This window comes from Trichoderma ghanense (assembly GCF_004382785.1).
Source record: "Trichoderma ghanense strain CCMA-1212 chromosome Unknown scaffold_0, whole genome shotgun sequence".
Classification (NCBI taxonomy): domain Eukaryota; kingdom Fungi; phylum Ascomycota; class Sordariomycetes; order Hypocreales; family Hypocreaceae; genus Trichoderma; species Trichoderma ghanense.
In genome coordinates, this window is record NW_027395663.1 from 3,649,048 (window position 1) to 3,672,101 (window position 23,054).

Consider the following 23,054-nt stretch of genomic DNA (forward strand, 5'->3'; position numbering starts at 1 on the left):
GCCACGGTCACTTTCGAGTACTACCTAGTGTGACTTTTAAACCTGTTCATAACCTTCCCGCCCTGAATAGTAATACCCGTCTGTACCGTGCGTTTCACATTGGGTCTCTCATGTGGACGAGGCAAGCATACGTCCGGCCCCCTCACACATCATCTTCGTTGCTATTGTTGCCTTGCTGCCATGGCAAGGGTCACGTCGTCACGGCAATTGTCAGAGGCAGAACGTATTTTGGAACAGGGTCTCCAGTCTCAAAGCACTCATATCACACCAATAGCGCTCCATCTCCCAACTGACTTCGATCATCTAGCCAATGTGTAGCATACAAAGCCGAGACGACATGGTCGGTCAGTCAGTCAGTCCAACCCCCCTTACAATATCTTCAAAGCCAAACAACACGAGCCCATTGACCCCCTTCTCTCTGCCATCCTTTTTTGGCACAAAAAGAAACAAACCCCTTAGCTAACGGTAATAGAAGCAGAACCAGAGCTAAAGTACCCCTCCACGGCAACAATCTGGTAATCCATGGTCCCGAGCGTCAACCCGTGCGACGCCCACGCGTTGAAGTGGTTCGCCGTGGTGACGGAGCCACTCGAGCGGTGCGTGCGGCGGACGGACCAGTACTGGTAAAAGGTGGCGGTGCCGATGATGGACGGCTGGTTGACGCGCTGCGTGCGGTAGATGTCGTAGACGCTGCCGTCGGACGTGACCTCGCCCAGCTTGGTGGCGCCGGTGGACGGGTTGTAGGTGCCAAAGTTCTCGACGATGTAGTACTCGATCAGGGGGTTGCGGGACCAGCCGTACACGGAGAGGTAGCTGTTGCCGTTGGGGTTGTAGGTGCCCGAGAAGTTGATGACCCTTATAAAACAGCCGTTAGGTTCTCTCTTCTGGACGATTACAATGTTGTGTTGTTGTGGTGTTGGTGGAAAGGGGGGGGGGGGTTAGAGTAGTCTTACTTGTCCTTGGTGCCGGGCTGCCATCCCTTGCCGCCGACAAAGTTGCCCGAGTTGGACCAGTTGACGGAGAACTGGCCGCCGGGCCCGTTGGTGTACGTCACGCCGGCGTGGCCGTCGTTCCAGTACGAGTAGTAGTAGCCGTTGTTGTAGCCCGTGCCGGGGCCGATCGTCTGGCGCTTCTCGACGGCCACAGAGTCGACCTCGGCGGCGCCGGCCGGGGCGGCCAGGACGCCGGAGAGGGCGGCGACGCCGGCGAGGAGGGTGGTGAAGGAGACCATGTTTTTTTTTTTCTTTCTTTTCTTTCTCGGTTAAGAGCTCTTGTGTCTTTTTGGCTTTGGAGGGTTGTGTGAGTGTGAGTTGCTGGAGGCTGTCAAGGTTCGTCTCTCAAAGGAGGGCTGGCTTGGCCCCTTTATAAGTCAGTTGACGGATAATTTGGCATTGTCAAGGTTTGCGCACGGCCGAGCGGCTGGCCACTGACCAATTTACCCAGCAAAGAGGTTGTTTACTTTCCTCTTCACCATGACATTGCGCCTTGCAGCACCATCGTGACGTGGTGATGTTGCCGTCTCTGCAGTTCTCGAGTCAGCTCACATGGATGGACCCCTTAATGGCTCCCGGGACCTGAAACAAGGCTCCGGCGCACCTGTCGCTCCGAATAACGGCTAATAACCTCTTGGCGGCTGCTATGTCGAGACTTTGTCATCAAAGTCAGAAAGAAGGAGAGGAGGAGGGGGAACAGCTCCCGAACGTACAGCCGATTCGATATCCCACTCAGCAGCTTCACTTTGATGGGGGGCCGTTTCCCTGTGGAGACACGACGACAGAAGGGTAAACCGCAAGAGGGAAGTGTGAGAAACCTCTTACATGGGCGTAGCGACTTTGCGTTGTTCACAATATCCGGTAGTTGAAATGGCGAATGTTCCAATTTGTCTTTGCCACAAAGACAGACATTGGCCCGCCATGTTGTATCCGTTACCTCATGTCGAAGTGTGCCATTGCATAAGTGACGAATAGGCTCAGGCCGTATGCTTCCAATTAACCATAACGCACACCATGCCGCCCCTTGTCTCCGACATGCACCCCAAAGTCTCTGACAACAGCCTACGACGGCATTCCACAAATAGCTTCTCTCCATTGGTCTAGCGTCGATGAAGCAATCTGGGAGAAAACGGGACCCGACAGAATGATTTGCCGGGGGGGGGGAGGGCAGTTGGCGGTATGGCTACAACTTGTCCAGCGGCTAAATTGGATATAATCGGACTTGAGGGCAGGTTGCATGTCTGGGCGGCATGTCTTTCAATCGTGACCCCCGGAGCGTGGATGCAAGTGTCGACTGTGATCGGGGATCGATGGTCTGTTTTGCCTAAAGTCGGCTTGTAGCCAGCCAGCGCATTGGGTAGGCATTCTCTCTCGTTACACACTCCTGGCCTTGCTGTCGTCATGGGGAGAGTCCAGTTTGGTTGAGAATAGAAGTCGTCTCAGGCTCATGGCAAAAGCATTGAGTCGCTGCAGTACATGCTGGACAAGCCGGTAGGCAAGTTCCCGTACCTTAGTATTGGTGATGCGATATGTGCCCAAATTGTGCCCTTCGAACGTCAACTGAACCTCGCCGGTGGATGGATGATATTCATAACGCTCAGTTTTCTCGACCCGGCGTCAGCTTCTCCGCCAGCTTTAGCTGTCCTCATCTAGGAGATGCATTCCCTCCTGTGTCAAGGGATGGTAAATGCGATATATAATCAACCAACTGAAGATGATTGACTTTGGCGGCTTCTTCGGCCCTTCTTCCTATCTCTCCTCGCCTTTCGCGATAGGGGGGTTGTGTCGTCCTCGGGGGTGTCGGGGGGCCGCCGCCGTTCGAGGAACCAACAGAGGTTTGGGGAGTCATTGGGATATACTCTCACCCGGGCTATCGTTTTGCATCCAAAAAACCTCGGATACGCCGCCAGCATGCGGAGAGGTCCTTTCCTATGGACCGTCCCCAGAAGGGCAAAGAACTCGTCGCCGTCCTCTGGTGTGAGGTCGAAGTATCTGGTCTCCTCTTTCGAGGAGCCGCTGCCAAATATTCGGCAGTCGACCGCAGCAATGACGGCATTCGTCTCGGGATTGACGATGCTAATTCTCCAGATGGCTTCGAGCTCCTCCATGCTCGTGGCGCCATTCACGCTGGCTACCCTTGATGCTGATACAGCCATCAAATCTGACCAGTGCATCCTGTTCTCGTTGTTGGCGTCCATCTCAGCGAAGTTGTACATGCAGAGAATCACTCTGCCGTTCCGGTGCACGTAGTTTGTGTACGGAGACGGGTCGCGATGGGGGACAGAGTTCACCTGGACCATCTGGTATCCGTTGGAGGGCTGTTCGTTCGCACCAACAACTTTCGCCGTCCTGTCGTCAAGAGGGGGCATCCAGGGGGGTGCTATCAGGGTCGAATACCTAGGGGCGATCTCGGGGAAGGGAGCAAACTGCTGCCCTTTCTCGTCGATGGCTTGCTCCAATTCTAGAAGAAGGCCTCGGCCTTTGGCTGCAAGGCGCTGAATCAAAGCTTGGGACATCTTGACAATCGCAGACAGCAACTGGACATGTTCTGACATAGACTCGGACAGACAATGACACGGACACTGGAGATTGTCCAAGCAAGGTTCCCGAGTGGTTGATACTCTAGATGAACTTTGTATTTCTCATTGCTCCTCCCTTCTGAAAGCCCATGAATTGGTAACATAACAGCTATACGCCAAAACTGACCGAAACTAGCTAGGTATTAACGCTGGACTCCTGAAAGTCCAAGGGACCCAGCAAGTTGGTTCAAGAAAGGTCGACGCACAAAGCTCCGAATCTAAGGCTAGCCTGTTAGCAGCAGAAGTCAGAAAGACAATAAAGGTAGCTAAGGTTAAGATTAAAGTACCAAGCTGCTTAGATATTCCCTACCTAGGCCAGGTAAGAGGAAGTCTCAATGACAAGAGGCTGGTTTAACTTTGATTAAGAAGTTGTCCCATCAACAACCTGCGACATAAAAGGCAACAACGATCCTTGAAAATAGATTGCACTTCTTCGCAAGGACCACCACATACGACCTTGGTAGCGACAGTAACCAACGCCCTTCATACAGCCAGTTTTGTAAGAGCCTGCCTTGCAACAGCAAATAGCCAATCAGCAAACTACAAGTTCCCAGCAGGCGGATAAGGCAAGACGGATACCTGAGCAAGGTAGATACTTACCTACCTTACGTAGTGTTGTTAAGTAGGCTCTTGACACATACGGCAGTTCCCTTGAAGTCAAGGGATGCCGACAGGTATTTCAATCGGACCAGATTTTCCAATGCTTCCTGGACCCTTTCATGATGACTGGCCACTCGTGAGGCTCAGGGTACATTTCCTCGGCCCTGATAACATTTTCGCGTTCAAACATCTGCGCTCGTCGCTTCCAGTTGTCCGAATAGACACCTCCGCCGCACCAGCCGGTATGTATCTTGGTGTCTACCCATTCAGAACTCGGCCCTGCCAATGGCTCATCGCCCCAGCCGAGTTTCCTAGCTCTCTGGAGAATCCCGTAACGACCGGCAAGGCCGCCGTCCTCAAGGTCCCGGGTCGAGGCAATCGGGTCTGGTTGGTGGCCAAGAGCATCAATCTCTCGCTTCTCCAAGCTCATGATAAAGTCCACGGCGACGTCAAGTGCCACTCGGACTGCCGTCTCGCCCTTTGCGGTATAATGGATGGCACTATAGATTTGGTGGGCGATGGGCTCAAACGAAATGGGAGCGCTGAGACCGTCCTCTACTCCCGTCCTGACCAGGAGGACGGGCAGTTGAGCAATGTCCATGTCCTTGTCAGTGTATTCTTCCAGTCTGATGATGATGATGATTGCTCGGAACAACGGCCGAAGCACGAAGAATTCTTGGTGGCGAATAATCCGTCCAAGTTCCATTCGCGAGTATGCGTCCCGACCCAACCTCTTGGGACAGTTGGCAGGCGGCGGATCCCAGTCGCTTCGACTGTGGTGAGGTGAGAGGTTCTTGACTGCATCTCGGACCTCTTGCGCCCGATTACAGATGGCTGCATGGACCGAGACGGCCAGGTTGGCCAAGGGTCCGGGCCGCAAATCCTCGGGGAGCAGCTCTGGGAGAAAGGTCTTTGCGATGAACTGGACGTACTCGATCTCGCTCTTATAAGGACGAAACCACCTCTCATACAAGTAGTTATGCAGGGTTTGGAGAAACAGGGAAATGTAATTTGCGCGTTTAGCTGAGTGGACGTAGATGCCGGTGGCTTTGTTACAGCAGTCGTCTGCATCTTCGAGCGTCATCTCGGCAGCTAGGGAAGCCATGTCGGAGACGGATGGTTGGAAGATCCAGCGGGAATCCACGGAGCGGTTGCAAACCAGGTCTCGATGTCTCCCTTCCAGAAGGCCTCGCAGTTGGTGCAAGATTTCGTGCCTCGGCAAGCGAGCTTCTCTTGGTTCACTGGACGCCATGATGAAGGGACTGATCGCAGAGGAGTTGATTTCTGTAATGCAGGCAATGTCGGTTCGTGAGAAGGAGTGATGAAGATGGAATCAAGGAATTCATCACGGGAAGACACATACATGTAGAGAAGGTACAGTATATAACCGTATCTTAGTCTGGTTACCAGGGGGCGACGCTCTCGGATGACTCTAGTGATATGTTCAGCCATGGCGCTTTGGGGCATCGTGGCGCTTGATATGGCGAGAACACAGAGTTGGAGAGGTCTCGGTTGGATCTCCTCCAGTAGAATCTACCAGATGGAGGCTTGACCTGACGAATCATGGCCGAACATATTTCGGTATCCAGCATGAGTTGCTTCTAGGAGCCATTCGTGATCATGTCGGTGATGGTGATGGTGAATCTTCACTTGGCATCTGGTTCAACCTTGAAGTTCAAGAGATTGAGGCACCAGATAAGCGACCACCTTACAGGCTTACAGGCTGAGTGCAGTCGGGAACCTCAGTACTACCTAGGTACCTACCTACTAGGTAGGAACCCGACAGTAGGTACCTTACGTACCTTATCATACTACTTGTAGATATCGGGTTCGCCCGCTACAGCACGTCATTGAGCACCGCCAGCGCTGTTGCTGCCTCGGGCTCCGACAACTCGACGGGAGTTCGTTGGGGCGCTTGTACAGGGCAAGTACCGCCTACAGGTACCTTAGGAACAGCAGGCTAGGTACCTAGGTAGCGCGGGACATTGATGGTCCGAAACGGGCTTCAAGATCAGTGAGAATAATTGGAAGGTGACGAAGCGAACATTAGGTAGGCAAGCCCAGTGCCAGCCATGGCAGTAGCAAGGTTCGCGCCTACCTTAGCCTCGTGCTCAACGTACCCGACCTTAGGTTCGTCTCGCCAACCACCGTGAATCTCGCCGAAATTCTCAACTTGCGCAACACTCGAATACCTCCCTGAACCTTACGGCATCCGTGATACACAGTCGATACCCAGCCGCCCTCGCCAGCACCGCAGCGGCCTCCAGCAGACAGACACCGGCGCTCGCTGTACCGTCCAAGTCGCGTGCCTCGCTCTCTCTCTCTCTCTCTGTGCCCTCTGGCCGTCCACTGGCGTTGTAGCGCATAAAATGGGTTGAGACCTGGGTGCTGAATCGTCATTAGACCTTAATACCTTGCCCTCCAGGTCACTTACCTTGCCTTACTTATCACCCCGGCTCGGCCCTGTTTGTTTGTTTCTCCCTCCCTTCCCTTCTTCATCTCTGCAAGGACGACGGCTGCTTCGCTTCTTCTTCTTGTCATCTCCTCTCTCGCCTCTCGACTGCCGTCGCTCCGCCGCTCTCAGCGCCTTACTTGTCGCCTCGCCTCGCCGCTTCTCACCCGCGACATCCCGCCCAGAAACGCGTCGCCATCGTCAAAGCGCTGCTCCCAGAGCGCCAGAAACGCACGTTAGCGAGCAACAGGCGAGTCAGCCAGCAGCTGCACCCACTCGGGCAGGGTTTGAGCTGCCAAACAGCCAGTAAGTCGCCAGTCCACAGCACACCCCAGTCCAGCCGCTGCATCAACCTGCGTCTGCATCTTCCTTCAATTGCCTGTTTGCCGTTAGTCTTCCCAATTCAGTGCTTGTTATCCAGTTGGCGTCTTCTTTTCTGCCCGCATTGCATCTCTGCTATTCCTCCTCAGCCCGCCAGACCGTCTTTTTGCCTTGTCTATAATTCCCTTTCATCTTGCACATCATTTCTTCTTCTCTTTTTGTTTGGCCCGGCATACATCCATTGTCAATTGCTCTTCTGTCCTTCCCTGGCCGTGGCTGTCTCTCGGGTCTGTTGACTCGCACGGTCGGGGGACGGTCTGCAAAAACCGCACGGCTCCCACCGAGGGGGGGATCGAACACCATGGCTAACCGGAAAGCCCAGCGCGAAGTCAACAACCTCGCCGAAGACCTCGGCCCATACTACAGCCAGCCAGGCCGCCGCGACATGTCGCAACGAAACCGCAGCGGCCGCGGTTCCAACCGCAACAACGGAGGTGTGCACGGCGAAGAGGTCCAGATATGGGATGAGGCCAAAGCGTCCTTCAACGACCTCATCAGCGGTATCAACGCGGACAATGACAACCTAGCCAAGCTCGTGGCCATGGACAAGCAGGCCGGCACAATGGATTCGGACAGCGTGCCCCTCAGCACCATGAGGGAGATGGAGGAGCTCTGCCGCTCCGGGGTTAAGAAATCCGAGGAAAACATCAACTCAGCCAAGAACCTCACGGAACGCCTCAAGGTTCTTCGAGCCGTAGTCGTGGCCAAGGAACAGGCCGAAGCACCGCCCACCGGGCCGTCTAAGAGGTCAACCACTCGAGACAGCGCTGCGGCCGCCTCCCTCTACGACTTTGACGGTGCAGGCGACTCCCCCGTGCCCAGCCCCGTGGCCGGCTCCTCTCGAAAGCACGGCGATCGAAGCAGCAACCGGGACAGGGACAGCATCCCGCCCAAGGCGGACAGTGTCGAGCCCCCAGGGTCCACGAGCGGGGGTGCGGGGGCCTCTGCCTCGACCAACAGGTCCAGGGTGCTCTTCTCCAAGGGCGACGAGGTGGCCTTCAAGCCCAAGGCCGTCAATGGCGAGCAGACGTCGGACTGGATCCTTGGCGAGGTGGCCGCGGTGCTCGGCGAGGGCAAGAGTCGGCGGTACAAAGTTATCGACATTGAGCCGGACGACCAGAGCAAGCAGAAGGAATACCGCTCTAGCGCGAGCAGCATGATTCCCATCACGCCCGAAAGTCAGGCCAGCACGCTCAAGGACTACGAGCCTGGCCAGACGGTACTTGCCCTCTACCCGCAGACGACCACCTTTTACAAGGCCGAAGTGCACGGCACGACGACGCCCGGCAAAGTTGATCTCAAGTTTGAGGGCGAAAACGACTCGACGACGCTGCAGCAGGTGGACCGGAGATATGTCATTGAGTACAGGCAATGAGCCTGTCCACCATGAAGGAGACCCCCTTGGCTTTCCGATGTGGGACATTGTTCTTCATCTGCTTTTCCTTTCCACCTCTTCCTCTTTCTGGTGTCTTTGCCTTCTGTTTCTTTTCTTTTCATTTTCTTCTGTTCTTTGGTTATCTGTGTCCGTGACTTGGCACGCCTACTGCATTGTTAAGGAGTCTTGGCAACGGGTGTATATTCTTTCAACAGACGAGCGGCAACGCTTCTTCGGAGTTGACGGGTACTTGGAACGGAGGTGGGCCAAGGAAAAGGTGACGGTTGGTACACCTGACGGTAACGGAGTTTTGGTTTTGATTTGAAGCAGAACTGCTTCTCGTTCCTTTTTCCTTCGTTGTCTATTCCATTCTAGCTTATTGTACAGGTCCATCAATTCCAATATGCTCATCGAGCAGCAATGCTTGTATTGCAGACATGTTTCATTTCATAACGCGCAATACGTGTGTCTTTGTTTTCGAGATCATGCAATCAACAGGTCTAAGAGAAAGATCAAGCAGCTCAAGATCTCTGTCGAACCCTCACTAGATCTGCTGGATGAACTGGGGACCGTTTCCGGCCTCACCAAAGGCGCTCGCCTCGATGGAGCCGGTGAAGTTGGCATCCAGGGAACCGTCTTGGGGGTTTCGAGAGATGACCGCCACCCCGAGGGGGCCGTCCTGGTTTGTGACAAACAGCGAGTTGCCGTCGTTGCTGATGCTGAACATTCTTGGTCGGTTGCCGCCCGAGGAGACGGTGTTGATGAAGAGGAGCTTCAGGACCTTGGCTCCCTGGTCAATGACCTTGATGTGGGCAATGTTGTCCGTCGCCTGGCCGGAGAGGCGGTTCGACAGGTACAGGTCCTTGCTGTCGGGGGACAGTACAAGCTCGCCGGCGGCGGCACCCGCGGGCGCCTGGCTGTCGGGACCAAAGCTGTTGAGGACTTGAGTGGTCTCGAACTCGATGCCCTTGCCGTTGTCGGTGTACTTGAGGGAGAATGCGACGACGATGTTGCCCATCTCGCAGAGCACGAAGTAGTGGGTGGCCTGGGCGGCGCCGACGGGGTAGAAGACGCCGTGGCGGGGGCCGGAGCCGGGTACGACGGCCACGCGGTTGACAATCTCGAAGGCGTCGTCCCGGGAGTCGATGACGAGGATGGAGTCGGTGCCGAGGTCGTTGACGACGAAGAAGCGGCCGGTGGGATCGTTGACGGCCATGTGCGGGTGGGGGCTAGCCTGGCGCGTCGTGTCGGGGCCGACGGGGCCGGGGGACTGGATGGTCTTGAGGAGCGTCAGGCCGCCGGCCTCAATGTCCCAGACGTCGATGTTGCCGGAGCCGAAGCCGGCGCCGAGCATGCGGGTGCCGGCCTTGTTGACCTCGAGGTGGACGACGCCGGCGGAGCCCTGGGCGCTGGTGACTTCTGTGACGGTATTGGCGTCGACGTCGACGTTGTAGAGGGAGGTGCTGCTGGAGCCTTCGTCGACGGCGTAGAGGGTGCTTGGGGCGACGAAGGTGAGCCAGGAGGGGATGGTGCCGGGGGCGGGGGCGTCGAGGGTGGTTGTGACGGAGGTGCCGTTGAAGGTGCCGAGGAAGATGTGGCCTGGGTTGGAGTAGATGAGGTGAGCGGAGGAGGTGGTAGCCCGCGCGGTTGGGAAGGCTAGGGCTGGGGAGATGGCGAGGATTGCGGAGAGGGTTGATGAGAGTCTCATGGTGGATGGGGACGATGGTTTACTGGGTGGGACGGGGTTTGTGAGTTGAGATGGGATGTGAGATGTGGAGGAATTGGATTTCGGTTTCCAATGTTGGATGGGATGTTATGGCTTGGGAGTCTGGAGGTTTTATAAGTCAAAGGAGCAAGAGGAACGGGGTCAGGCTGACATTTGTTCAAACCAGCCAAGACTCGTAATGGGTTTCCGGTGTCAAAGAGTGTGGCATTTGAACCTGCCATGTCTGGACTGGCGAGTGTTTCGCCTTGTTTGTCTTTTTTCAATTTGTCTTTCCTTGGCTACGGCTTTACGGTAGAGGCATACGGGTTGCCTTGTAAGGATTGGGGGCGATCTGCGCCGGGGGCTTAGGGGTCGTTGCAGCCATTAGGTTTCAATTAAGTCTAAATTCTTGCTGGTTTGGCGTTGTGAGATCTTGGGAGGTTGTGAGATTTGCGGTAGTGAGGGGGGTTACAGGTTGGGGGAAGAGAGACTCTTTGGGAAGGTGAATGGTTTCGAAGCTGTAACGTTGAGATTGGGGGTCAGTTTGGAGTAAGCTGAGCTTCCGTGCTATAGAAGAGCAAGGCAAGGCAGGTCACTATTGATGATACTACAGTTGTTGTGTTGTTTGAGGTTGGGATGTGTGTAAGTGAGGGGAGCTGGTTGGCTTGTCGGAGGAGGCTGATGGGAGTAAGGCTGAGAATGGCAATGTTTGGAGTAGGGTAGGCTGGGGATGGTGAGTGGTGGAGGGGAGTTTGGGTCTGGTGTTTGTGTTACTTTGGGCGTTGTTTTGGGTGAGTGTTTGCATTTGGGTATGGTATGTTTGAGTTGTCATGTGATTACTTTTAGATCAAAAATAGAATAGAACAGAACATTAATTGTATTATCAACAAGAGTTGGAGTTGAAGTTGAAGTTTGTCGAATCTGTCCAGGATGTCTCTTAATGGGTTAGTTGGGTAGGTCGAGTGACAGCACTTCAAGTTACTTTGTCATGACCAGGCCCCTGCAAGTAGGTAGACAAAGAAACCCAAAAAGAGGCTAAATGCAACGATCGTCGACGCTGGAAATTGACATGCCTGCAAGCGGCCGCGGTAATTCAACGCCCGTCATTGCTCTCTCATGCTCATATGAGCCCTTGCTTTGTATCTGGCGCTCGTTGCCGTGCCCGTAGAGGTACAACCACTACGAAGCCGAAGCGAACAAGAGCGGAGATTACCTACATGTGCCTTGTACCAAAGTAGGAATACCGGGCGGTTACCCCTGAAAATGGAGGCTTTGCTCCACCATGACGGGCCATTTTGGCCATGCGAGCCATGTAAATTGCAGCCCGTCGTTGAAAGCCGGACTCGTAGCGGCGGGGGGAGGGAAGAGGGAAGAGGTGACGGGAGTGCGGAAAAGAGGGAGAAGAAGGCTAGCAATAGGAATCAGTTGGTGCTAGTATTACTTTTAGTTGCTGCTCATGATGGAGTCTTGAGCCGTCATGACTGACCGTATCGGTGGTACCTGGACTGGACATGATGTCCATGACGGAGGCCCGAGGCTGAGAGAGAGAGAGAGAGAGAGAGAGGATGCTGGAGGGCACTGACATGCGCTCTGTGTCTATTCTTATCCTGCCTGCTTCAACTGTCCGTGTTCCGTCTTGGATTGTTATTGCACCTCTGTCAGCTTCAGGCACTCGCTCTCACGGCCGTCGCCTGTGCTTTCAGCTCCGTTCATTTGGCGGTTGACGATGCCTGAATCATATCGAGCCTGTAGAACCAATTTTAGCGGCACGAATAGAGGCCACCTCGCCGAATCCCTGCCGTACCGGTACTCGTACCTGAGCAGCACGCACATTGAAGCCCTGTCCCCTCTGCTGCTGTCCCCTCTTCTGCCAACGGGGCATTCGATACGGAGTACACCTGCGCTGTATTCCAATCCTTCAGCGCTCCATCTGCAAGTACCGGTACCTCGAGCGCCTGCCCAGCTTCTGCAGCATATCCACTCGTGCGCGTCGCATCTGCACTCCAATTGATGCCTGCATTTGCATTCAATCAATCTCTCTCTCTCTCTTCAGTCTCCAGTCTCCAGTCCCTCCTTTGCCCCAATATCGCCAGCCCAGACGCAAGCACTGACGCTGCTGTTTTTTTCGTTCGACCCGTCTTCTACTATTCGGTTTCCTCTTCTTCAAACGTCTCGATCGACTTTGGCCTCGCGCTGCCGCTTGACGTTGTTTCTTCTCCCGCTCTCTCTCGCCGTCTTTGTCTTCTTCTTTTCCTTCATCTTCTCTCTCTCTCTCTCTCTCTTCCGCCCTTATTATTCCCCCTTCGTTTTCCCTGCCTTGTTTGGAATTATACCCTCCGTCTCCCACGTTCGTTTCCCGGTCGCGCGTCGCCGATACCCTGAATTGCATCCAACCAACCCGTTGGTCGCATCTGCTCGGCTTCTGAAGCTTGAGTTGTCGCGTTTGGTATGTGAATCTGGGACCCAGCACGACGCAGCTCTCTGCGCGCTTCTTGCTGTGCACCTCCGTCTCGTCTCTTCTTTTCACCCCTCTATCTTCATCGTCCGTCTCTGGTCTTTTGCGTAGGAGGCAGACAGAGTGCGAGGTGGGGGAAATGAAATGAGGCTTGGCTGCCATGCAAACGCGCTGCCTTGAGCCCGTCTACCCTCTTCATCATCTGTCTCTGCCATCTTCGACTAACACTGAATGTCTCGCTGCTAGATCTCGCTCCCTGCATCCCGAACCTGTTTTCGCGCCGCTGCAGAGTCCTTCTCCCTCCGTCCCTCCTTTCACATCTACCTCTTCTCCCGCCGCTTGCGCATCTTCTCCCGACGACCTCCTTTCCTCCGTCACGCGCGCCGCTGCGAAATCGAAGTCGCCGAGCGTTAGAAATCGAAACGTCGAGATTAAACACCACAGGCCGCAATCATGGGTGGCCAGCTTTCCAAGGTTATGAGCAAGATCTTCGGATCCAAGGAGATGCGACTGCTGATGCTGGGCCTCGACGCCGCCGGTAAAACAACGATCCTGTACAAGCTCAAGCTCGGCCAGGACGTCACCACCATTCCCACCGTCGGCTTCAACGTCGAGACCGTCACCTACAAGAACGTCAAGTTCAACGTCTGGGATGTCGGTGGCCAGGACAAGATCCGTCCCTTGTGGAGGCATTACTTCAGCGGTACGAACTTCCCTTTCGGCTGTCTGTGAGCGCTTGTTAGATGCTAACATGACACCTACTGCCAGGCACCCAAGGCCTCATCTTCGTCATTGACTCCTCCGACCGCGCTCGCATGGACGAGGCCCGACAAGAACTGCACCGCATCATCAACGACCGAGAAATGAAGGACAGCCTGCTGCTGGTCTTTGCCAACAAGCAGGATCTCAAAGAAGGTGCGTCAGGGAGTCCCCTCTGCGCCATTTGCCGCCGCTAACCTCTGCCCACCACAGCCATGTCGCCCCAGGAAGTCACCGAAGCTCTGCAGCTCTCCAAGCTCAAGGACAAGGTCTGGTACGTCGTGCCCAGCTGTGCCACCACCGGCGAGGGTCTCCTCGAGGGTCTGGCATGGCTGTCCAACAACGTCAAGGCTCCCGCTGCCCCCGTCAAGAAATAAAGGAACCGGAACTATGCGCACCTTGTACTCTCTTTTTGTGGTTTCGCAAAAGTCTACGACGTTTAATGGAGATCTTTTTCAATGATGCATACACCAACTTTCCCTTCCTGGACCCACGTCCCGTTTATATCTGTGTGGGACTTGCACACCAGTCTCGCGGCTCTGTCTTTGCCAGATTGCTGCTGTTCGAACAGATGCGCTCTTACCGTCGGTATCTAAATCTCGCCAGAGGTGGACGAGTAAGAAGGGGGAAGAGGAAGAGACTTGACAGGATCCGAAGATGGCAAAAAAATAAGGAGAGAGGAAGGACTTCAGGGGAAGGGATATCCAGAAGAAGGAGCCAGGGGCGGTGGAAACGCGTGATATTTATACCATGGTTTGTTGCGGGAGGGGGACAAAACAAATGTCGTGCTGTTTTCTAACGATGGTCTGCTTTCTTACAAGAGGCCTAATTTCTCTTTTTAATTGTTGTCAGCTTTCCGTCCTTTTTCTACCTCTTGAAAGCGAATTATCTTAGCATCATCTGGCTGTTTATTTTCTTTGTTCGCAAATCCGCTGATTTCCCTGTTCTGTGTTGTTTGTCGTTTTACTGCTTTGGTCCTGATTTTGTTTGCTGGTTTTTGTAGTTTTACGTTTCAAATACCCTGTGCTTTTCTCTCTCTCTCTCTCTCTCTCTTACAGTAACCACACAATGATATCTACCTTGGTGAGACGGAAAGAGGGCTAGACGGCACACGAGGGAGGGGGGGAAGAAAACGGGGGGTTGATGGGACGGACGGGTGTGGAGGTTGATGGATTTGGGGGAACGGAGGAGGTGTTGGGAGAAAAAGAGGCGAGGAGAAAGAAAGCGGATGTGAATAAGCTGGAGATGGAAAGGGTGGAAGTGTGGAATAGAGATATGGGTTGTTGAGGGGAGGATGATGGGGGACTACTTACTTTACATACTACTATGCTAGTTGAATTCATCTTCTTTGTCGACGTACACCTTGATGTAGGACGTTCCGATTGTAAGCGTCTTGCCGTCACTTTTTCTTCTTTGGTAATCTAGAGGTGGCATCGCTATGCCTTCATTCCTTAAATAACCATGGCCTTCAAACACTAGAGTCTGTTCGAGTATATAGCTGTAATGAAGATGGGGAAGAAGTAGCCAATGCAACCCATATCCTCATGCGTTTCATTGCCATGCCAAGGTATAATGATGTATAATGCCAACCAAGAATAAGTCCATATTGCGCCCCTTCACCGATATATCCATCATGATAAAACGCCCCGACATATGAATAACCCAACACCCCCATCCAAGCCGTGTCCAAACCATCATACTTTATGCATTCTCGTCCAACCTTGGAAAAGCAACGCCCATAGTCGACAATGTCTCGTTGACAAACCGAAAATTTCCTTGCGACCGCAACTGCTAGTCTTTGAGACGCTTGGCTGGCCGCAGCAGCGTGTCGTCCGGGAGCCCACTACGCTTGGTGCCGGGCAGGCTGCTGGTGCGAATGTCGTTGTCGTCCTGGCTGACGCGGCGGTGGGGGTACTCGACCTTGACGCCCTCGAAGCAGTTTGCGCTCACGCGGTCGCCCGAGCTGAAGAAGACGGACTGCAGTGCCTGGGCGGCCGTCAGGCGCTTCTCCGGATCGTACTCGAGCAGGCCGGCGAGCAGCTTGTAGCCTTCGGCGCCGAGGGACTGCAGCGCCGGCTGGCCGTTGGGACCCGACGCGGCCGATCCGGCGCCCGAGTTGTTGTTGATGGTGCTGTAGTACCACTTCTCGAGGCTCGACGTCGTCGAGTAGCCGCGGCTGGGCGGCTGGTGGTGGTGGCCGTGGTGGTGGCTGCTGTGGCTGCTGTGCTGCATCGCCGAGAGCGTGTTGAGCTGCATGTACTCGGGCATGGCCGGAAGCAGGGGCCACCGCTCTTTAGTCGGCATGCCCATGATCTCGACAATCTTGTGCATTTGGTTCCGCTGGAACGGCACCGTCTTCTTGCTGTCCATCTTCGCCTCCTCGCCCTTGAAGATGGGACGCAGGGACAGCAGCTCCGCAAAGATGCAGCCCACGGCCCACATGTCGATGGCGGGAGTGTAGTGGTACGACCCGAGGATCAGCTCGGGGGCGCGGTACCAAATGGTGACGACGACCTTATCGCCGCTGAAGAGCGAGTGCAGCGGCTTGTCGAAACGACGGGCCAGGCCCAAATCTCCAATCTTGACCTCTCCGCCCGACGTGACCATGATGTTGGCGGGCTTGAGGTCGCGATGCAGGACCCAGTTGGTGTGAAGATACTGGCAGCCGTTGAGCAGCTGAAACATGATGCTCTTGACCGTGGCCGGCGGTATCGGGTGGCGCGGCTGCTGCGTGTGATGGTGGATGATTTGCAACAAATCGTGCTCGGCATATTCAAAGACCATGAAGATGCACTTGTCCTCGAGGATAATCTCCACCAGCCGGATGACGTTTGCGTGTTTGAGCTCGCTGCACAGGCTCATCTCGCGGATGGCGCTCTGGGAGATGCCGGTGTAACTGACCTGCTCCCCCTCCTTATCGGGCTTGAACTTTTTGATGGCAACCTCGATGGGAGCGCTCGAGCCGGAGCCGGATGTTGGCGTGAGGCCGCTGGAAGTCTTGACGACAGCAATGCCCTCCCCGTTGACAGTCCTGCCAACAGCTTTGTAGACACGGCCATAGGTGCCGCTGCTAATGAAGCCTATGATGCGATAACGCTCCGTCACACGTGCCTTGGGCTGGTAGCCAGCCGACTGGTCGCGGCCATCTGTGTAGGAGCGGTGAGCAGATGAAGAGGACGATGAAGATCCAAAGAAGTGATGCGACGACGATGAGTGAGGATAGCCGGGCTTCAGCCTCAGAGGCATTCTGCGCGGCTAAGCTGCTGTGTGTGAAGCGAGACTGAGGGTGAATAAGTGATGGGCTGAACAAGAGACAGGAGGAAGCAAGAAAATGATGGTGAGACACAGGCTGGACACGCGTGGTGTACGGTGAGTGCGTATGTGATGTGTATGATACGGTACACAGATGAGGTGTGTATGTGTGGGTAAGCGGATGAGATGCGGTTAATGCGAGCTTAGACGCTGCTTCAAAGGACGTCGAGAAACAGCCTTGCCAGATGAGCCAGATCGCGCGTATCGTGCAATGTAAACCCCAGGGGTCTTGACACGGGTAAGATGAATCGGACTAGCTGAAGAGGAGCAAATGGGGATGGAGAGGATGGGGCGATTTGGAGAAAACAAGCGGTGCTGAGAGGAGGAAAACTGTTGAGAAGACAGATTGCTAAACAAAGAGACGGATTGATGGCAATATCCGCGTTGAGTGGCTGAGCAAAATGTAAATAGATAAAAAGGGGGTAGGCGGCCAAGCGTGGCAACTTCGGGAAGATTGGGGAAATTGATATCGTCGCTTGACAGACGAACGAGTGTGACAATGGTGTAAGAGGCATGTACGGAGCGTAGACGATGCCACCGAGAGGAGCAGCGTATGCCGATTACCGCACAAGATGGGCAACAGGAAGCAAATCAAAGGCAAGACAGGGCACCGAAAAAAGGGCACATGGTGGGTTTGTACAGGTGGATCTCGCTGGAGCGGGCAGGGAAGAGGGTTCGATAAATAGACGGCGTTGGTCGTGCTGGATCTTGGTCTCTCGACAAAGCTGGGGGATCTTCAGACAAGGAGATGGCCTAGCAGCAGCCCAAAGGGAGGAGGCAGTGAGGGAGAGGAGGGAGAGACAGCAGAGGACGACAAATCAGCCGCACGCACCTTCAAACGCCGCCAGGACACTCCGCTTGGTCGACTGGTGGAGGCCCCTTGCATTCATGACGCCGGCCACTTTTGCGGTCCCGGGCCCGGATCCCGAGGACGGGTTCGGCAGGTTCATCTGCCCCGTATCACCTCCTGTTTGATGTCGATATCCCACACGACCGGATCTCGCTCAGGGTAAGAGGAACGGGTTGGCTGTCGATGGCTCTCGGCGTGGGTGGAAGCGGAATCTCCTGCGAGCGAGACGCCACGGCCGGTCAGCATGGACAATGGTCGCGACGATCCAGGCCAAGACATGAAAGCAGACGAGCCTCTGCTTGCTTCTCCAAACAGAAGCCCAGCTTGGCCCGTGAGCGAAACGATTGCACGGATTCGGAGAGGCGAGTGATGCACGAACCCGCACGATGCGACTCGGGCCTCCGTTAGTTATGGAGCGTTTTGGTGGCGAGTCTGGACGATCCCAGATGCTGCGCCAGGCACGTACGAGTACAGACTTGCATCTGCTTCTCCGCATTCGCAAGTGGCTGGACGGTATAGGTTGATGGCACACAATGACGATGACAATGACGGTGCAACGTTGTAGACGGACTGCTGTTGAAGAGAAAGACGTGGGAAGAGGTGAGAAGATGGTGCTCTTCTCGGTTGGCTTTAGCCGGTGCGGAGAAGGTCGGCTGTGGCTTTTGCTAGGATGATGGAAAGAGAAGAAGCACCAACAGTGAACTGAAAAGGACAAGAAACAACGAAGATGGATCAATGGAGGAGAGCAGATGATGGGGTGAGACAAAAAGTTGTGCAGACGGTGAGATTGAGGTTGAAGGTCGATGCTCGAGTCAATTCGTTGGTTAACGTGGCTGCCACGAGTTGAGGCAGGCGCCGTTATTACAGTTTTGGCCACTGACTAAGCCGTGATGCCATCCTCTGACCCTGATTCTCTGCCTCACCACATGTCGTATGAATGGCTTCACGTAGACAATCTTGGAAGCAATATCGTGATCCATGCACCCAGCCATATTGTGGAATATGAGAACCATCGGTTTGGTTAGGTGGTTGGAGGATTGCTGTACCGCCACAAATGGTAGAGCACAGGCTGAAGAAACCACGCAATATCACGTCTTGAATGCTTCATCTAACAGTATGAATAGAGACAACATCTCATCACTCCCTCTCTTATGTCCAAACACCGTCAACCGACTCATCGTGGCCCGAGCTTCTCCAGAGCCCGCACTCCCTGCTCCTCCCACTCCGCCTTGGTCACCCACATGCTCTCGTTCTCCGCCATGATGTTGGCCAGCACGGCACCTCCCAAAAACACCATGTGCCGTCTCCGGGGCGGATCCTCGATCCGCACCTTGAACTTGCTCAGCCGCTCCGGGTTGCCCTGCAGCGCCCGCGTCAGCCACAGCTGCTTCAGCTCCTTCTCCAGTCGCGACGGCAGGCCCGGGTACATGCTGCTGCCTCCGGACAGCACAATGGCCTTGAACAGCGACGCGCGAATGTCCACGTCGGCCGACTGAATCGTGTTGAAGAGGAACTCGCCCAGCCCGGGGGACTCGTTGTCCACCAGGTGTGGCTGGAACAGACACTCGGGCGCCTCGAACCGCTCGCTTCCCACCCGGATGACCCGGCCGTCGGGCAGCGTGTAGTCCTCGACCAGCACGGTTGTGTCTTCGCTCAGGCGCTTGTCGAGCTCGAGGTCGTATGAGACGTAGCAGAGCTTCTCCTTGATCTGGCGGACCGTCTCGAAGTCGGCGGTTCGGTTGAGCGCGTAGCCTCTGCGCAGCAGCAGCTTGATCAGATTGCGAGTGACGTCTCGACCGGCAACGTCCAATCGCTTGGTGAGGTGGTTCAGCACGACGGATTCGTAGACGGGGACAATGTGGGTGACACCGTCACCAGAGTCGACGACGACGCCCGAGCTCAGACCTGTGCAATTCCGACGTGACGTTAGCCATGCGGTGACGAACGATGGCTCCTAACCCACCGCAGCGGCAAGGGGGGAAAGAGAAGCGGGAAGAGAAGGGGAACCATTACCCTGTGCATACAGCGCCAGCACGGCCTGGATGGCAACGTAGACTCCGCCAAAGCCGTATCGGTCAAACATGACCTCGCACATCTTCTCGCGGTTCTTCAGGGGGTTCATGGGCGGCTCCGTCAGCAGGATCTTCTGGCCCTGCGGGTTGATCTGGAGCTTTTCGAAGAAGGTGTAGTCCCAGAGGTGCTGCATGTCCTCCCAGTTCTTGACGATGCCGTTCTCCATGGGGTAGCTGATCTGCAGCATCGTGCGGGCGGCCGCCGCGTCGTCGCCGCACATGATGTCCTTGATGATGACATCGTTGTCCGTCCGCTCCTCAGACCGCAGGATGGGCCGGCCGACAATCGACGGGTACTGGTGCTCGGGGAAGTTTTGTGCGGCGTATCCGACCTTGAGGAAACCGGTGCCGCCGTCGAGGACTGGGGGCAGGCGGAGGAGCGTTAGCAGAGGTTGTAGGCAGCAAGTTGGTGGCCGCAGGAGGTAAGGGGAGCGAGAGGTGGAAGCTCGGCAGCGGTAGGGAGAGCTTCAGTAGCTGCACCACACCGACCCTCCGAGCTTCAGGGGGGGGGCATCAGCGGCTGCTTCGACGTACCGATGGGAGGAACCATGTTGGCGGTGGTTTCAATTCAGAGCCGGCGAGGGAGGCCGCAGTTGGGCGAAGCTGTTGAGAGATGAGGAAGCTGGAGGCTGGCACGAGGGTGGAGGCGTCGTCAGTCTCTCGGGTCGGGCGAGGTGAGCCAGGTTGATGACAGTTGAGCCAGATGGTGGGGTCCTTGTGTTCAGAGGCTCCAGAGGCCCTTCCAGCGAGTTACAGGGCATTTCGGGGACCTGAAACCAGCGGAGGCCGAACCTTGGAATCGTCGTCACTGGGGGGCTATGGCATCACGTGATACCCCGCAGCTCCATCGCCGCCATCAGCCATCAGTTGAGGCTTCACGATCTCAACCTTGCTTCATGTCATATTGTTCCTCTCAATTCTACAGTCACTCAAGGAGAGTATCAGGCTGTGCCCCTTTTTGTATTCATCCCTTATTTACTCTTCGCCTCAGTTACTTCAGCTTCTCAAAGTGTTCTTTTGAACAGCTTCATCCTCCATCCGCCATGTCTCTCGCGGACCCTCCTCGACTCGCCCCCATCAGGATCCTCCTCCTTAACCCCAACTCTTCCCATGCCATGACAAAGTCTATGGAAGCAGCCGCAAACTCAATAGCAACTCTGTCTCCAGTAATTCTGCTAGCCCATCCATCGTAGTCCGCCAATTAGCCCAGCTGACTCTCTCGAGTCTGTCTCCATCAGCACCTACACGGCCCCTGAGCCGTCTCCTGCCAGCATCGACAATGCCGAGGGCATCCAAGCCAGCGTCCAAGCGGTGCTCAACGATCCAGAATTTACGTCTCGTCTCCAATCCGAGGCCTACGATGCTGTGCTCGTTGCCTGCTTCAGCGTTCACCCCCTGGTCAAGCACCTTGCCAAAGCCCTCAACCCCGTTCCCGTAACAGGCATCTTCGAAGCCAGCATCCTGACGGGGCTGTCTCTCGTCCCCCTTGTTGAAGAGGAGCAGCAGAAATGGGGCGTCGTCACGACGGGAGCCTTCTGGGAGGCTCACCTTGCCAATGGCGTTGCCGCCTTCCTGGGACAGGCACCATCTCCGGCATCCGCCACAGGACACTCGAGCCCCAATGACAGCAGATTCGCCGGCGTCTTTTCCACCGGCGTCAATGCAGGAGATTTCCACACAATCTCACAGGATCAGGTCAACGTGCGTCTGAGAGAAGCTACCCAGCGGCTGCTCTCCTCGGGGAACGTCACCTGTGTCGTCATGGGCTGCGGTGGCATGGGCGGCCTGCAAGACATGATCCGCACCATTGTCGTCCAGGAGTACGGCCAGGACAGGGCCAGAGGCGTATCCATTGTCGACGGAGTCCAAGCCGGAGTGCTACAGCTGCAGCAGGCGGTGCTCAGCCGGCGAGTCTTTGGCGTCAAATAGGCCGGGGCGGCTTCATGTACGACTCGAGGAGCAGCCATGACACTCCCTCCCCCTGTTTGTCCTATTGACTCGACCTGCTGCTCTCTTTGCACTCTCCGGTCGTCACTCCTTCCCCTGTCGATTTTGCGGTGTGAAAGCGTCCGCCTCCGATATCCGGGTTCCTGGACGATGCTTGGCTCAGTGGCCCTGCGTGTGCGACGTCCAGACGCATGCATACCTGCTATGCGTTTACATCATTTACCGCCTCCTGTCTCCCGGTTCCCTTGCTGGCAATAGCAAACAAAGCGTGAATACAACCTGACTTTTTAAAACATGCCGTGTCAAACGCTCGCTCCAATCAATTCTTGCAGAAGACGTAGCCGGTGCTTCTCAAACACGGCGTCATCGTCACTTACAAAGGCCGCAGCTCTGTCATCAACTCTTGGAGGCTCGGCGGTTACTCGTGTTGTCTCTCGTTCTGTCTTGGAACGTCTCATCCTGCCCAAAAGTGCTGCCGTGACGTCTACTTCCTTTGCGCCGGTTGCACACGTCCGTATTACCGAGCCTTCATCTTCCGCTTCGTCCGCTCCCCTCAGATTATCTGCACACCTTCATATAGCTAGCTCTGCCTTGCTTCCTCCCGGCGATATCAGATGCGGCTATCCCTTGCCATCTAGCTGCGCTTGCACGACCACGAGAGATGTGAGCTTCCAAGATCAAAAACACAGAAACGATTAGAGAGATGCTCTTGCTGCTACGTCCCTCCTGTCGCCGTATCATTGCACAACCTCTCATAAAGCACAGATTTTCCTTTGACACCTCGTGTCCGTGTACTCGATTCTGTTGCCCATCCCCCCCCATCTCTACATGCACCCCTCCCACCTATTCATATCCTCCCCCCCCCTTTCTCCAGCTGCCCCTCTTCAGAAATCGAGACAAATGGGTCAGAAGAACTCACGGCAAGCGACGTGATATTCCAAAGAAAACACAGTAACCCCAAGGATGTGAAACAGATGGTGCCCTTGACGGTGCATGCGGTGCGACAAGCGCCTTTTGGGCGGGCCCCCCCTCCATATGTAACCTGGTGCACTCATGTCTTTCTCTCTGAGTCTCATCCGTCATCCCAGGACAGGTGTTGGGATAGTGTCATTGGCCGTTTTACGACTGTGTGTATTTGAAGCATGGGAATACCGTCTGTATCGTGACTCTGTGGACGAAGAGGATACGACTTGTATTATGGTTGTATGAAAACAAACAAGTGCCGCCTGTATTATGATGTCTTAAGTACATTTTGCGTAATAAAAAGGAAGCTTGGTACATGTGATTTTGATTTCTGCCGGTTGCTTTTGGCTTTGTTCCATGGTACACCTGGCCTTGGCGTTGGATGAGGGCCAGACGAGAGGCCATCGTCTAATAGCAAGCAGCCGCTGCATTACATTCCCCTGTGTTTTAGAACAATAACAGCAATAACAAATTGAATCCTCCCTAACATACACAAACCCAATCCATTAGAGAAGACGATAAGAGAAGAGAACATCCGCAGCCGAATCCTCCACATTCGCTCGCTCATCACGAGTTGGCCCCCCCCCCCCCCCCCCCCCCCCGGGCGTTTCG

General features: G+C 55.2%; 9 protein-coding genes across 9 annotated transcripts; 3 read left to right on the forward strand and 6 right to left on the reverse strand.

The window, feature by feature from the left end:
• Nucleotides 1–455: 455 nt before the first annotated feature.
• On the reverse strand, nucleotides 456–1,231 carry CCMA1212_001277 (Endo-1,4-beta-xylanase 2; the record flags this gene model as incomplete). The annotated part of the gene is made up of 2 exons (XM_073698710.1): nucleotides 456–855; nucleotides 954–1,231. 2 exons carry the CDS (start codon nucleotides 1,229–1,231, stop codon nucleotides 456–458), a joined length of 678 nt encoding a protein of 225 aa, XP_073562813.1.
• A 1,461-nt stretch (nucleotides 1,232–2,692) lies between these two features.
• On the reverse strand, nucleotides 2,693–3,508 carry CCMA1212_001278 (uncharacterized protein; the record flags this gene model as incomplete). Its single annotated transcript, XM_073698711.1, has 1 exon — nucleotides 2,693–3,508. The coding sequence occupies one exon, from the start codon at nucleotides 3,506–3,508 to the stop codon at nucleotides 2,693–2,695; it is 816 nt and encodes a 271-aa protein (XP_073562818.1).
• Nucleotides 3,509–4,250: 742 nt separating this feature from the next.
• On the reverse strand, nucleotides 4,251–5,423 carry CCMA1212_001279 (uncharacterized protein; the record flags this gene model as incomplete). The annotated part of the gene is made up of 1 exon (XM_073698712.1): nucleotides 4,251–5,423. One exon carries the CDS (start codon nucleotides 5,421–5,423, stop codon nucleotides 4,251–4,253), a length of 1,173 nt encoding a protein of 390 aa, XP_073562819.1.
• A 1,882-nt stretch (nucleotides 5,424–7,305) lies between these two features.
• Nucleotides 7,306–8,379, forward strand: CCMA1212_001280 (SAGA-associated factor 29; the record flags this gene model as incomplete). Its single annotated transcript, XM_073698713.1, has 1 exon — nucleotides 7,306–8,379. The coding sequence occupies one exon, from the start codon at nucleotides 7,306–7,308 to the stop codon at nucleotides 8,377–8,379; it is 1,074 nt and encodes a 357-aa protein (XP_073563374.1).
• Nucleotides 8,380–8,923: 544 nt separating this feature from the next.
• On the reverse strand, nucleotides 8,924–10,087 carry CCMA1212_001281 (putative 6-phosphogluconolactonase; the record flags this gene model as incomplete). The annotated part of the gene is made up of 1 exon (XM_073698714.1): nucleotides 8,924–10,087. One exon carries the CDS (start codon nucleotides 10,085–10,087, stop codon nucleotides 8,924–8,926), a length of 1,164 nt encoding a protein of 387 aa, XP_073563373.1.
• A 2,905-nt stretch (nucleotides 10,088–12,992) lies between these two features.
• CCMA1212_001282 (ADP-ribosylation factor 6) lies at nucleotides 12,993–13,675 on the forward strand (the record flags this gene model as incomplete). Its single annotated transcript, XM_073698715.1, has 3 exons — nucleotides 12,993–13,242; nucleotides 13,308–13,454; nucleotides 13,512–13,675. The coding sequence occupies 3 exons, from the start codon at nucleotides 12,993–12,995 to the stop codon at nucleotides 13,673–13,675; spliced, it is 561 nt and encodes a 186-aa protein (XP_073563376.1).
• Nucleotides 13,676–15,089: 1,414 nt separating this feature from the next.
• Nucleotides 15,090–16,544, reverse strand: CCMA1212_001283 (Serine/threonine-protein kinase SSN3; the record flags this gene model as incomplete). Its single annotated transcript, XM_073698716.1, has 1 exon — nucleotides 15,090–16,544. One exon carries the CDS (start codon nucleotides 16,542–16,544, stop codon nucleotides 15,090–15,092), a length of 1,455 nt encoding a protein of 484 aa, XP_073563375.1.
• Nucleotides 16,545–18,634: 2,090 nt separating this feature from the next.
• Nucleotides 18,635–20,082, reverse strand: CCMA1212_001284 (Actin-related protein 2; the record flags this gene model as incomplete). Its single annotated transcript, XM_073698717.1, has 3 exons — nucleotides 18,635–19,365; nucleotides 19,420–19,893; nucleotides 20,067–20,082. The coding sequence occupies 3 exons, from the start codon at nucleotides 20,080–20,082 to the stop codon at nucleotides 18,635–18,637; spliced, it is 1,221 nt and encodes a 406-aa protein (XP_073563370.1).
• Nucleotides 20,083–20,575: 493 nt separating this feature from the next.
• CCMA1212_001285 (uncharacterized protein) lies at nucleotides 20,576–21,461 on the forward strand (the record flags this gene model as incomplete). Its single annotated transcript, XM_073698718.1, has 2 exons — nucleotides 20,576–20,698; nucleotides 20,757–21,461. 2 exons carry the CDS (start codon nucleotides 20,576–20,578, stop codon nucleotides 21,459–21,461), a joined length of 828 nt encoding a protein of 275 aa, XP_073563369.1.
• Nucleotides 21,462–23,054: the final 1,593 nt, after the last annotated feature.